General features: G+C 44.8%; 1 protein-coding gene across 1 annotated transcript in view; it reads left to right on the forward strand.

The window, feature by feature from the left end:
* The window catches only part of LOC115329010, a 105,480-nt gene that overhangs the window by 17,658 nt on the left and 75,389 nt on the right, over positions 1–12,433 (forward strand). Inside the window, exon 2 of the mRNA XM_040214554.1 lies at positions 5,496–5,664. Within this exon, the coding sequence (XP_040070488.1) occupies positions 5,496–5,664 (169 nt within the window). The remainder of the gene's footprint in view (positions 1–5,495; positions 5,665–12,433) is intronic.

Consider the following 12,433-nt stretch of genomic DNA (forward strand, 5'->3'; position numbering starts at 1 on the left):
CCTACTTGGCGTTGTGGGATCCAGAGCCACACTAAGTCTCCGGGATTAAATCTGTTTGGCTGATGACGAGAATCATAACGGCGCTTTTGTTCAGCCTGGGAGTTGATGGTTCGCAGACGCGCGATTTGCCGGCACTCTTCTGCATAGGAAGCCATTTCTGAAAGTGTCTGATTTTCAGTTGCGTCTGAACGGTATGGTAAGATTGTGTCCAGGGTAACAGAGGCTTCCCTGCCGAACAAGAGGAAAAATGGTGAAAAGTTGGTGGTGGCTTGGATGCTAGTATTGTAGGCGAAAGTTATGAATGGCAGAACCTTGTCCCAGTTGGTTTGGTTGGCGTCGGTATACATGGCGAGCATGTCGAGAAGGGTTCTATTGAGTCTTTCAGTTAACCCGTTTGTCTGTGGATGATATGCAGTGGTTGTAGAATGAATGGTATTGCAAGCTGCGAGAAGTCCTTGAACTAGAGCGGAAAGAAATACCCGACCGCGATCGCTGAGCAGTGTGTGTGGTGCGCCATGGCGGAGCAGTATATTGGTAAGAAAGAAGGTTGCCACATCTTCTGCGGTCGCAGTTGGGAGGGCGGATGTCTCAGCATATCGGGTGAGATGGTCGATTGCAACTACAACCCAGCGATTTCCAGAAGATGAAGTGTGCAAAGGTCCGATCAGGTCAATTCCAACTCGTTCGAAGGGTCGCGAGGGACAGGGTAAGGGCTGTAATAGTCCAGATGGCGCTTGCGTGGGACGCTTTCGTCTTTGGCACTCAGCGCATGCTTGCACGTAGCGCTGCACGCTGCGATAGAGTCCGGGCCAGAAGTATCGCTGGGAGATTCGAGTGTAGGTTTTTGCGAAGCCGGCATGTCCACATGTTGCGTCTGAATGCATGGAATTCAGTACTTCGCCGCGAAGGTGTTGGGGTATGTAAAGTAACCAACGTTGGCCATGAGGCAGGTAACTGCGTCGGTATACAAGACTGTCCCGTAGACAAAAATGCCGAACTTTTCTTGAAAACGCGCGGTCCGTAGATATTTGAGATCCGTTCAGGTGATTGATAATTTGAGTGATACGGGGATCTGACGCTTGATCGCGGCCCATATTTGTTAGGCTTAACGATTGAAGACAAAGAGGATCCTCATCAAATAAGGTGTTTGGTGACTCTTCGGGAAGAGGACAACGGGATAAGCCGTCCGCGTCACAATGCTTCTTGCCGGACTTGTAGCGAACTGTGTAGTCGAACTCTTGGAGACGTAGCGTCCACCGTCCAAGACGGCCAGATGGGTCTTTCAGTGACGCTAGCCAACAAAGAGCATGGTGATCGGTGACCACGACAAAATGGCGGCCGTACAAGTATGGTCTAAATTTCCCGATGGCCCACACGATGGCAAGACCTTCTTTTTCTGTTGTGGAGTAGTTTCTTTCTGCTTTTGTGAGCGTACGACTGGCGTATGCAACGACGTAGCTGGTGTATCCTTCTTTCTTTTGAGTGAGAACAGCTCCCAAACCGAATCCACTAGCGTCGGTGTGGAGCTCTATGGGTGCGGAACTATCGAAGTGGCGTAGTATGGGGTCAGAAGTTAATAAATGTTTTAGTTTCTCGAAAGATTGCTCGCACTCTGAAGACCAGCTAAAGGTAGTGTTCTTGTTAAGGAGGCGGTAAAGGGGTTCGGCGAGGCAGGCAAATCCGCGAATAAACCTCTGAAAATATGAACAAAGTCCTAGAAAGCTACGAACGTCTTTAACACTTTGTGGATGTGGGAAATGTGAGACTGCTCGGATTTTATCCGGATCTGGTTGGATTCCTTCCTTGGAGACGATGTGACCAAGAACTCGAATGGATCTGCTCGCAAAGCGGCATTTCTTCGTGTTTAGTTGCAATCCCGCTTTAGACAGAGCTGAAAGAATGTTATCTAGACGGCGGAGGTGTTCTTCAAACGTTTGAGAAAATACTACGACATCATCTAGATAGCACAAACAAACTTTCCATTTTAGTCCACGAAGTACATTATCCATCATGCGCTCGAAGGTAGCGGGGGCATTGCATAATCCGAAAGGCATGACATTATATTCAAACAATCCGTCTGGCGTAACAAATGCTGTTTTATCTTTGGAAGATTCGGCCATGGGAACCTGCCAGTACCCGGATCGAAGGTCGATGGAGGAAAAGTAGTTCGAGCCCTGAAGACAGTCCAATGCATCGTCGATACGCGGCATTGGATAGACATCTTTCTGTGTTATTTTGTTTAGGCGACGAAAATCTATTCAGAAACGGACTGTGCCATCTTTCTTTTTTACTAACACCACTGGCGAAGCCCATGAGCTACAAGAGGGACGTATAACACATTTCTCAAGCATTTCATTTACCTGCTCATCAATTAAATTTCGTTCAGCTGAAGACACCCTGTAAGGTCGTTGCCGTTGAGGGAGAGAGTCACCAACATTTATGTTGTGCTCTGTAGATGTCACGCGGCCGAGTGAAGGGGAATTAACATCAAAACAGTGTGCGTAGTGTTGGAGTAGAGCCAACAGGCTTTCTTTCTTTGATACCTCGAGGTTAGCATCGAGCGAGTCAGCGAGGAGAGGGTGAATGGACTGACCAGGAGATCGGCACGTGATTTGAGTGGGGTTAGGGCTCGGCGTATCGAGGGACATAAGCTCACATTCGTCATATACTGAGACTATTCCTAGGGTGGAGCCTTGAGGGAGAAACAAAGAGGTAGAAGATGGGTTAGTCCCAACAAGAGAAGCAAACCCGTTGACGAACGTCGTTACACAATGCGGTACCACGATACCACTTTTGAGAAAGTTTGCTTGCGACGGACTAATGAGGGCAGTACAATTAACACAGTCGGGAGATGTGACACTCATTATGACGGAGGAGCATGGGGGGATTACGGTATCCTCAAAAAGGGAGAGTTTTGCATCTGGAGGGAGCTCACAAACATCGGATGGACCTACTTCCGATAGTTCAACCTCGCCATACGAGCAATCTATACATGCATCAGCAAGGGTCAAAAAATCCCATCCAAGTATAATTTCATGTGAACAGGAAGGAAGCACGACGAGTTCAACCACATGAATTATCTGATCTATACAAATACGCGCAGTACATATTGCCGTCGGAATTAAATTCTGCTTACCAGCTGTAAGAAGGGTATATCCCGAAAATGGTGTTGTCACTTTCCGTAGCCGTCGACAGAGATCAGACCGTACTACTGAAACTGCAGCTCCTGTGTCTACCAACGCCTTGACCGATATACCTTCCACATTAACATCAATCAGATTTCGCGGGTTATGAGGGCTTCCGAGATGTGATGCAGCTGCAACTCTTGCCTCATGAGTTGCAGTTAGCAGTTTCCCCCATGCGTGGGATTGCTGCCGCGAGAGATCATGGGAGATGGAGATCGACGGCGCGGTGATGGGGAGCGGCTTGTCATCCTGGGACGATCGTTTCTTTCGTGTCGAGGGGCGGACATCTCGTAGTTGTCGCGACGTTCGGGTTCCATCGAAGGGTATCGGCCGTTGTAGGGTTCTTCATATCTTGTTGAGTTCACGTGCAAAGGACGGTATCCTGGAGAATGCCGGCGGCAATATCGGGCGATATGTCCAGCAATGCCACAGTTGAAGCAAATCGGACGACCGTCCTGAGCCCTCCAGTACCCTGGCTGGGCGCTGACTGGAGGCTGAAGTGAGGCACGCGGAGAGGGAACGTGCGGGGACAGCACTACTGGTCGCGCAACAACTTCGGCGTATGTGGGTGTTATCGGATGGGGAGGGGAACGTGGTACAGGCCCCAAGGCGGCGACGACTTCTTCTTGGATCAGACTGCGGATGCCCGGTGGCGCGACCGGAGGGGATGGTACGTGGGGTACACGGGCGGATGTGCTCGTGCCCAGAATTCGCGTGACTTCTTCGCGAACGGCCTCGCGGATAAAACTGCGAAGGCTTTCGCGGGAAAACGGCGGATCATCTGGTGCTTGAGCAAGGCTCGCGATTGTGTGAACTGCGGTAGTTGAGCGCGGGACAGTCAGGCGTTGTTGGCGAATTTCTTGATAATTCTGACATGCCTCGACAAGCTTGCTCACCGTGAGGTCGCTTTGGGTGGCGAGGAGTTGGAATGCATCCTCAGCAATTCCCTTCAAGATATGGTTTACTTTTTGTTTTTCGGTCATGTCCGGGTTGGATCGTCGGCAGAGCTGGAGAACTTCTTCGATGTATGCCGTGAAGGTTTCTTCTGGTTGCTGGACCCGGATGTTGAGTTTTCTTTCGGCGGTGAGCTTTCGAACGGCGGGTCTTCCAAATACCTCTTTGATTTTTGTCGTAAACTCCTCCCAGGTGGTGAGCACGGCCTCGTGGTTCTTGAACCAGAGGTTAGCAACGTCCGAAAGGTAGAAGACAGCGTTGTTTAGCTTGGTAGCTGGATCCCATTTGTTGTGTCGTAGGAGTCTAACCAGTCCTCTACGTCATCGTCGCCCGCACCAGAGAACCATTTCGGGTCGCGTTGCCGGAGTGCTCCAGCGCAGACGATGGTTGTGGGGGTGTCGGGTGGTTGGTCGGAGGTGGGATTGCCGACGGAGGTCGTTGAACCGGTCGCCATGCTAGTGGTTAGGACGCGGTTGCGGAGTTCCAGGGTGGTATCTGGTTACCGGAGCCGAAGATGCTTGAGGACGTGGAAAGCCCGCACCTCCACCACTTCTTAGATGGATAATGGAAGGTTGCTTTTAATGAATAACCGAGTGGGTTGAGGACTAGGTTCCAACTGATTCGGCCAGCGTGCGCCGCGTGAGTCGATGACGATCACGGTGGTTGTGAATGAAGACGATGACGAAGTATGAGCGTCAATCTTCTTAACAATATATATATATATACATATATATATATACATATATATATATATATATATATATATATATATATATATATATATACATATATATATACATATATATATATATATATATATATATATATATATATACATATATATATACATATATATATATATATATATATATATATATATATATATATATATATATATATATATATATATATGTATATAAAACGCATTCAATAATTGCAACCATCTGGATCAGGGCATTCTATTCTAATGATGATCTGAAGTTTATTATTTCTTCTTGGTACGTGTCGCTACTGATAACGCGGTCTCAAAAAGGTACCTTTGAATTCAAAACTTTTTAAATTTTATAAAACTTTACAGTGTTTCAGGAAAAAAATATACTTACACAAGACAAGTCCTAGAAGGAAATCTTTCTAGTTGCTAGTATATGATCATAATTTCTTGGAGATCATTCATTTTGATTAAATAAATCAATGCGTTGTTTTTTCACACATGATTATCTGACCAACCGTGTTCGGCAGCTTATTGCAGTATTTGGAGTAGCACTTATCTATTTCTAATACTAATCTTTAGGTGCAATGGTTTATAACATCCCAGTCACAATTATAGATTAATTTTTTATGTGGTGTGCGACACAGATTCAAGACGTTGGCACAGCCAAGACTCATGGTGAAAACAAGAAAGATGGCCAGGTGCCTGCAGTGTGGAGCGTGCCCACTTCTGTTAAGCTGCCTTGGTCTCTTTCTGGCCATCACAGCAAATGCAGCAAACACAGCGCAAGAGGGAACTCCTGTGGATATATCAAAGGTAGTTCATCTTTGGAATTATTTCAGCCCCAAACAGCATTTTCAAGAGTTCAAATAAGGACTTATGCAAGCCTCAAGCAGCATTTTTTTCACCTATCTACACAATCTCTAGATTGATGCCTAAATTTGTGATATGATAGAATAAAAAAATATGTAATTAAATATGACTTAGCCTGAAATATTTAATTTGAAAACAATATAATTATTTTGAGGAGCACAAATGATACGACATATCTTTAAATAGAAATTCGTGCGTTTCTTACTAAAGCAATAAAAATCAAACCATATACTCGTGTTGAATTACTAAGGACAGAATGTAGTCAGCATCACACTATTGATGAATCACGATACACTCGCGAAAAATAAACATTTACAAAAGCCTGCTTGCAGGGATTCTTACTGAGCAACTTGTTAATTTGTTTAGATTCTTAACTTAAAAAGAAAAATGCTTAGAAACCGCGAACAAGAGGATGTCCTTTCTAAAGTGTGTGGCGTAGCAGTAAGCAGACAATGGGCTTTTCAAAAAAAGAATCATCTAGTTTGCGCTGTGTTTTACTGGAATTAAAACACTCAAACAATTTTGCAAGCCAAATAAAATAAATTAGTGAAGTGAGCCTTGCAATGAAAGGAGAGGACGACGATCAAGACTAGCGGGCAGGAGAAGAAAGAAGTAAGATAAAATAAACTGCTCTGAATCGCCTCCCCTCTGTGGCAATAATTTGTAGGCCACTACTAATTTGGCGCAGTCGACAACACCCGGAAAATGTCGGCAACCTTCAACATAGATCCGAGTTCTCCTAAAGAAATTGTATTTTCGATTTACAATGCTCAAGACGATACAATGACAGATTTTTCTCCACATGTCAGCACACCACGGTAGGTTGAGCTGCTCACACAAGGGGCAAAGAAGTCAACCACGGAACTTCTCAGCTCAAGATCCGTCAAGGTAAACCTTCAACTGTCAGTTTTTGGAAGAAGTGGTGCTACGGCCATGTCGGAGAGTGTCGGAAGAGACTTCGATATCTATTTCGAGCATAACAATGATGCTACAAGGCTTTCAACTACAGAAACGTCATATAACCCAGCAAAATGAGCTGATGCAGCCGTCGCATCTTTCATGAAAGAAAAGAAGCAATCTAGAGTTAAAACTGTGAAGCCAGTCGTGTTTGATGGATAATCATCGAGTCTGGAAGGATGGATTGATTTCCTTGAGTATGCTTCAGAGAAGAACGTCTGGACCTCAGTACAAAACCACATCAATGTACATGTGCATTTTTTGACGGGAGTCGCAAAAAAATGGGTTTGAACTTTGCCTAGTGGATCAGCCGGAAGCAAACTGGAATGATTGGAAGGAAAGTCTTCTCACCAGTTTCAAGAGGAATCCCGTAGACAGTTGTGATCAAGTTATCTTTTACAAACACAAGACATGCCTGCTCCTCGAATATTGTTTTAAAAGAGAAAGCTCCTGCAACTTGTCAAACCCCACCTGACAAAGTTAGCAATAATATTATTGATACTTCATGGACTTCCACATGAACTCTGAAAACATGTGCAAGCTCGAAATTTTAAATTCGTGGAAGACTTGCTTCAGAGCTTGCAAGACATCAACAGCTCCAGTAGCATCATCGACAGAAGTTTTTCACCTCGAGTTGTCGCGCTCATGACACATAACTACAGCCATGTCATAAATATAAATCTTCAACATAACGCTGTAACGAAGCGAACAACACCAAACAATATGCGTCAGCAAAGGAGTTCGTTGGAACAGCCAAGCTACAAAGCTACCCAGGACCAGGCGGTACGCTTTACGAATGCCAAGGAGCAACCAGGCGGTTCAGGACAAGAAACAAAAATCGAATAAAGGAGAGCGGTCAGTCTCACCCAAATATACCAAATTAGGCTGTGTACTTATCCCCCAGCCTCTTACATATCGCCGGTGATATTGATGGGCGTAAGACGCGTACCCTTCTTGATTGCGGCGCCTTAATATCGATCATCTATAAGACAAAGACAGACGTATTGAAGACCTACTGACAAAAAGCAATTCAAGTTCAAAGTTTTGACGGCAAAAACAACTTTTAGGCAAAATGAAAAACTTTTACCGTTAACTTTAAGGGACAAATTATTGAAGTTGTCGCTCTTGTGATTGCCGGAGTGGATAATGACTTTATACCCTCCCGGCCAGACATGAAAAGGCTAAAATAAACATCCACTGGGATGATAAAGTCACAAGCGAAAAGAAGGCTGACTGCAGATAGGTAGCCAGCGATCACCTTAGCACTCCGCCCAAGGCTTATTACCGCACCTGAAGACATTTTTAAGTTATTCCCTGAATTGTTCAACATCGGCAGCTGCCCTTAAATTCACGGTGCTCTTTCACATCGGTGAAAAAAAGAGTGGTGCGTAAAAAGCCCTATACCATGATCAGAGAGAAGACGGTGTGGTTCAAGCAGCAGTTGCAAAACAAGCTTGATGCAGACATCATCAGGCCTTCGGTGTCTCCGTTTGCGTTACCTAACACCATTGCTCCCAAAGAGGACGGGACCTTCAGGCTCTGCACGGACTACCAAGCTTGAAACACGCAGACTGATCTGATTCCTTTCCCAATGCCTCCAATCGAAGCCACCACTGATGATACAGGAGGTTGCCGATACTTTTCGCCGATTGACTCCTGCAAGGGATTTTGGCAGGTGCCTTTAAAAGAAGAGACCAATATATATACAGCCTTCACAGTGCCTTTTGACCTGAATGAGTATAACTACCTCCCATTTGGTTTAAAGAATTCCTCTGGGTGGTGCTGGAAGATGATGAACCAGGTCCTGAATTCGAACCTGGGAATTTTTTGTAACGTGTTCATTGGTTACATAATCGGTGATTCGAAAACAAAGGGGAGCACCGGCAACACTTATCACAAGGGTTGTCACTTTTTAGCTCCACAAAACTGAAGGTTAATTTCAAAAGGAGCGAGCTCTTCCAGACCCAGATAGTTTTCCTCGGCAGAGTTTTTAACGGCGCTACAAAAAGCACAATAGCCTGTAACAACAATTTCCAAACTTGTTAAGTCATATGACGTACACTCTCTCCGAGTTCTCCACGGACTGGCAGGACACTTCAGAGCATTCGTCAAAGACTACGCACTGAAACCAAAATGCCTCACTAGGCTCACGCAGAAGGATGTGATCATTGATTGGACGAAAGAGTTTGAGACAGCGTACCGAGATATGGTTCAAGCTATTTTATCGGACCCTATCTTATCTTATCAGACTTTGCACTCCCAATCAATCTAAATGGGGACGCCTCTCATTATGGGACAGAGGCCGTGCTTTACCAGCGAGACGCAAAGCAGCCCACTCACTAGCGGCTTCGAATGGAGGGCTACCACAGCTATACGTTGAACAAATCAGAGTTGTATTTTACGGCCACTGAAGAAAAGGCAATGACAGTTCTGAAGACTGATCATTGTTTTCGGCCGTATGTGGAAGACGCTTCGCTCCGTTCAAGTTGTTCACAGGCCCCCAAGCCGTGACTCACATTCTTAATATGACCCGGCAAAAAGGCCGACTTGCTAGGTTGGTCAATGAGCCTTGGCAGTTCCAGGTTTACATTATGCACCGCCCTGGTTCATTATTGACAGACGCCGATGCTCTTTCATGCCTTCTTGTTCCTCTAAGTGACGGCGGTTAGGGAACTGTAATCCGAGCAAAGTGGTGGGGGGGAACTGAACATTTATTTTTAGGGGGATAAGTTCCAAGTACCTCCTTTAATCATCCACAAGTTTTACAAGAGTATCATCACAGGCCAGAATCCGGTGGACACTGTGGCTTTTGCGAACCCACAAAACGCTTCCCAAGAGGTTCGCCTGGCCAAACATGAAGCAGGACACAAGCAAATACATTCAGTCTTGTCACATATCTCAACTTCACAAGGCTAAGATCAAGCAAGTTAAAGACGTAATCACAACTCCACAGTACTCAAAGGAACCATTTAAGGTTGTCCACTTAGAGTTCGCAGAACTGAAAAAAGGGCGAAGGAGTAAAACGGACGCAAGCGTTTCTTATTTGTATTTATGAATGCAAAATAATGGTAGCCACACGAGCTGGAGGAGAAGATGCGAACAGCTTCATAGCTTTACTCAACCGAAAAATACTCAAGGACGTTAAGGTAATCAAATCCGACAATGGACGAACCTTCAGAAACAAGACTGAAGTTTCCTGCAGTATATCATTCTGCAGAAAACAGTTTTAGCTGAACGAGAATTTCGGAACACTGAGAAATACATGAAACTGCACCCAGGTTTTCCAGGAGATTAGAAGTGCTGTCTTAAGGCAGCTGTGTCTCACCACAACATATCTTACAAAAAGGGCGTGCGATGTAGCCCGATCGTTGAAGCCACTGGGAAAGTTCCCTTTCTATCGGTCGATCATGAGCTGAGTTTAACAGAGAAATTGCGACTCACAAAAACAGCCAGAACAAACGCCACAAATCAAAAGTACAGGGGCAACATGAAACGAAATGTCTATGAAAGTCGCAACGCCGCGATACCAAACCTGAAGGTTGATAATGTTTTCATCAGAAAAGAAATCCCTAGGTCAAACACCAGTCTTTCTGGGCCTGACAGCGTAGTGAAAACGGCTGAACAGCAGAACATATTGAAGACGATTTGGTACTTAGGCCTTAACGAGACGACGGATACTGCCTCCAAAGGAAATGTTTTCCAGTACTATCTCAGGAGGGATAATTTCAGAAGTCCGGGAGAGTGAAGTGAGCCTGGTAATAAAAGGAGAGGACAACGATCAAGACTAGCGAGGAGGAGGAGAAAGAAGAACATAGAATAAGCGGGTCTTATTAGCTTCCCCAGTGTGACAATGATTTGTGGACCACTACAATTAGTAAGATATTAAAACTTTGCTGAACAAAAAGAGTAAGTGATGAGCGACATATTTAATTTCGCTTAAAATACGAAACTTAAATAATTGGTGATTGAACTTTTTACCTGGGGATATAAAAACGCTAATTGTACGTGAACCGTGAACTAAATGTGGACCCCGTGGCATTCGCATTTATTGCTTTAATGTGAAAAATTTGCAGTAGTAGAAAGCACTTCTCTTGCATTTTAAATGGTGAGAGGCTGTCGCAATCGATATTGTGATTTCGAGGGACAATAGAAAATATGTGCTAGTTCGCAATTGTTTATCACCCAAAAAGCAACTCCAGCGGCTTGTGCTACTATATCTATTAACCTGTAAAAAATTATTCGCCTGCTCATTATCTTTGCCCTACGGTTCTTTAGGAATAAAGGCTGGTTCACACACAACTGCTTACGATCATGATGATAATTAGAAGTTTATTGTGACAGCAGCAATGAGGGATATAATGTGCCAAACGAAACGTAATTATGGCACAATATAACGAAAACCAGTCTAAAACTACAAAGTTGTGAACTATATCAATCTCCAGTTTGTTTCAAAAAGTCTACAAAACGGCTGAGCGGAACTCAAGGTTTATCGCCAAGCAAAAATGAGGGGTGAAATGGAAGGTGAACTCTAAAACGTTCCTCGAAACATGCTTGACGTAGTGAATGACGAGACGAACAATGCCAAAAAATTTGTAAAATGGTCAAAAGCGCTCCATAGTGTTTACATAGTGTAACATCTTCACCACGATTTAGATAGTGATGTGTCAGTCGGGAGTAACCTATTCTTACGGAGCACAGAGCCTCCACGCGACTTTTCTTGTTGTAATAGCTCTCCCGAATTCCCAGAACGGGCTTGATAATGTGGAGTTTGGCTTGGGTCTCTGTATCCCATTCCAGCTGTCATGTGTGAAAAATAGATATCCTCAAAAGTGGTTTGAGATCCAGGTAGGGCAAGCCCATGGATATTATTGATGAGGCTCGAGACGACACGGCCAATTTATTCCCCTCTTCATTGCCCACGATCACAACGTGGCTCGGCACCGAGCAAAACTTTGTCCCGACCGCGTCGCAGGTCCCTGTTGATTTAAATGTGTTGATGTGCAACGAGATTTTTCGTAGGCATTAGGGAGGACACAGCCTGTAAGGCACTTTATGGATCGAAAAGACAACAGCTTTCATTATACTCTTGTCGAGTATATGTTCGACAGCTCGTAAAATACCGTTGAGCTATGCAGTGAATATGCCTGCCATACAATCAGCTCGTATGGCTTTCCAGTATGAAGTAGAATAGAAAGTACATCCTACAAAAGACGAAGGTTTGGACCCATTTGTATAAAACTCCAAGTGGTTTCCATATTTCTGCTGCAGAGAGAGGAACTCCTGCTGGATGATTGGTGGTTACATGACCCTCTCACAATATCGAGCAAGTGACCAGTCAAAGAAAACAGGCAGAGCATCCCAAGGAGAAATCCTATCAGTGTGCCTAAGCAAGTGAATCTTATGGGGGGAGATATTTAGATATTGGCAAGAAGTTTGCAGATGAAAGATTAATGGCCGAACATTGGTAGGCTTGTCTTTGAAAGTTGCAAACTTGTGCAAGTATGAGGGGCACTGTAGAAGAGATGCTCTGGACTTAAAATACTTTGTACACTGTTAGCAAAAATAACACGCCCAGACGTGTAAACCGTTGTCCCATAGCGGACACGTCGAAACGTGTTCGTTTTACACGAGGCCATCTGTGTTTTTCGTCTACACATGAGGTGCTGTGTAAACTTAACACGCTACACCGTGTCTGCTTTCCGCAAAACCGTTTCGAGCGTGTTCCTTATGAAACATGGCGGCCAGCGGCCGAGAA

Source organism: Ixodes scapularis, unplaced genomic scaffold (genome assembly GCF_016920785.2).
Source record: "Ixodes scapularis isolate PalLabHiFi unplaced genomic scaffold, ASM1692078v2 PGA_scaffold5__190_contigs__length_132052651, whole genome shotgun sequence".
NCBI lineage: Eukaryota > Metazoa > Arthropoda > Arachnida > Ixodida > Ixodidae > Ixodes > Ixodes scapularis.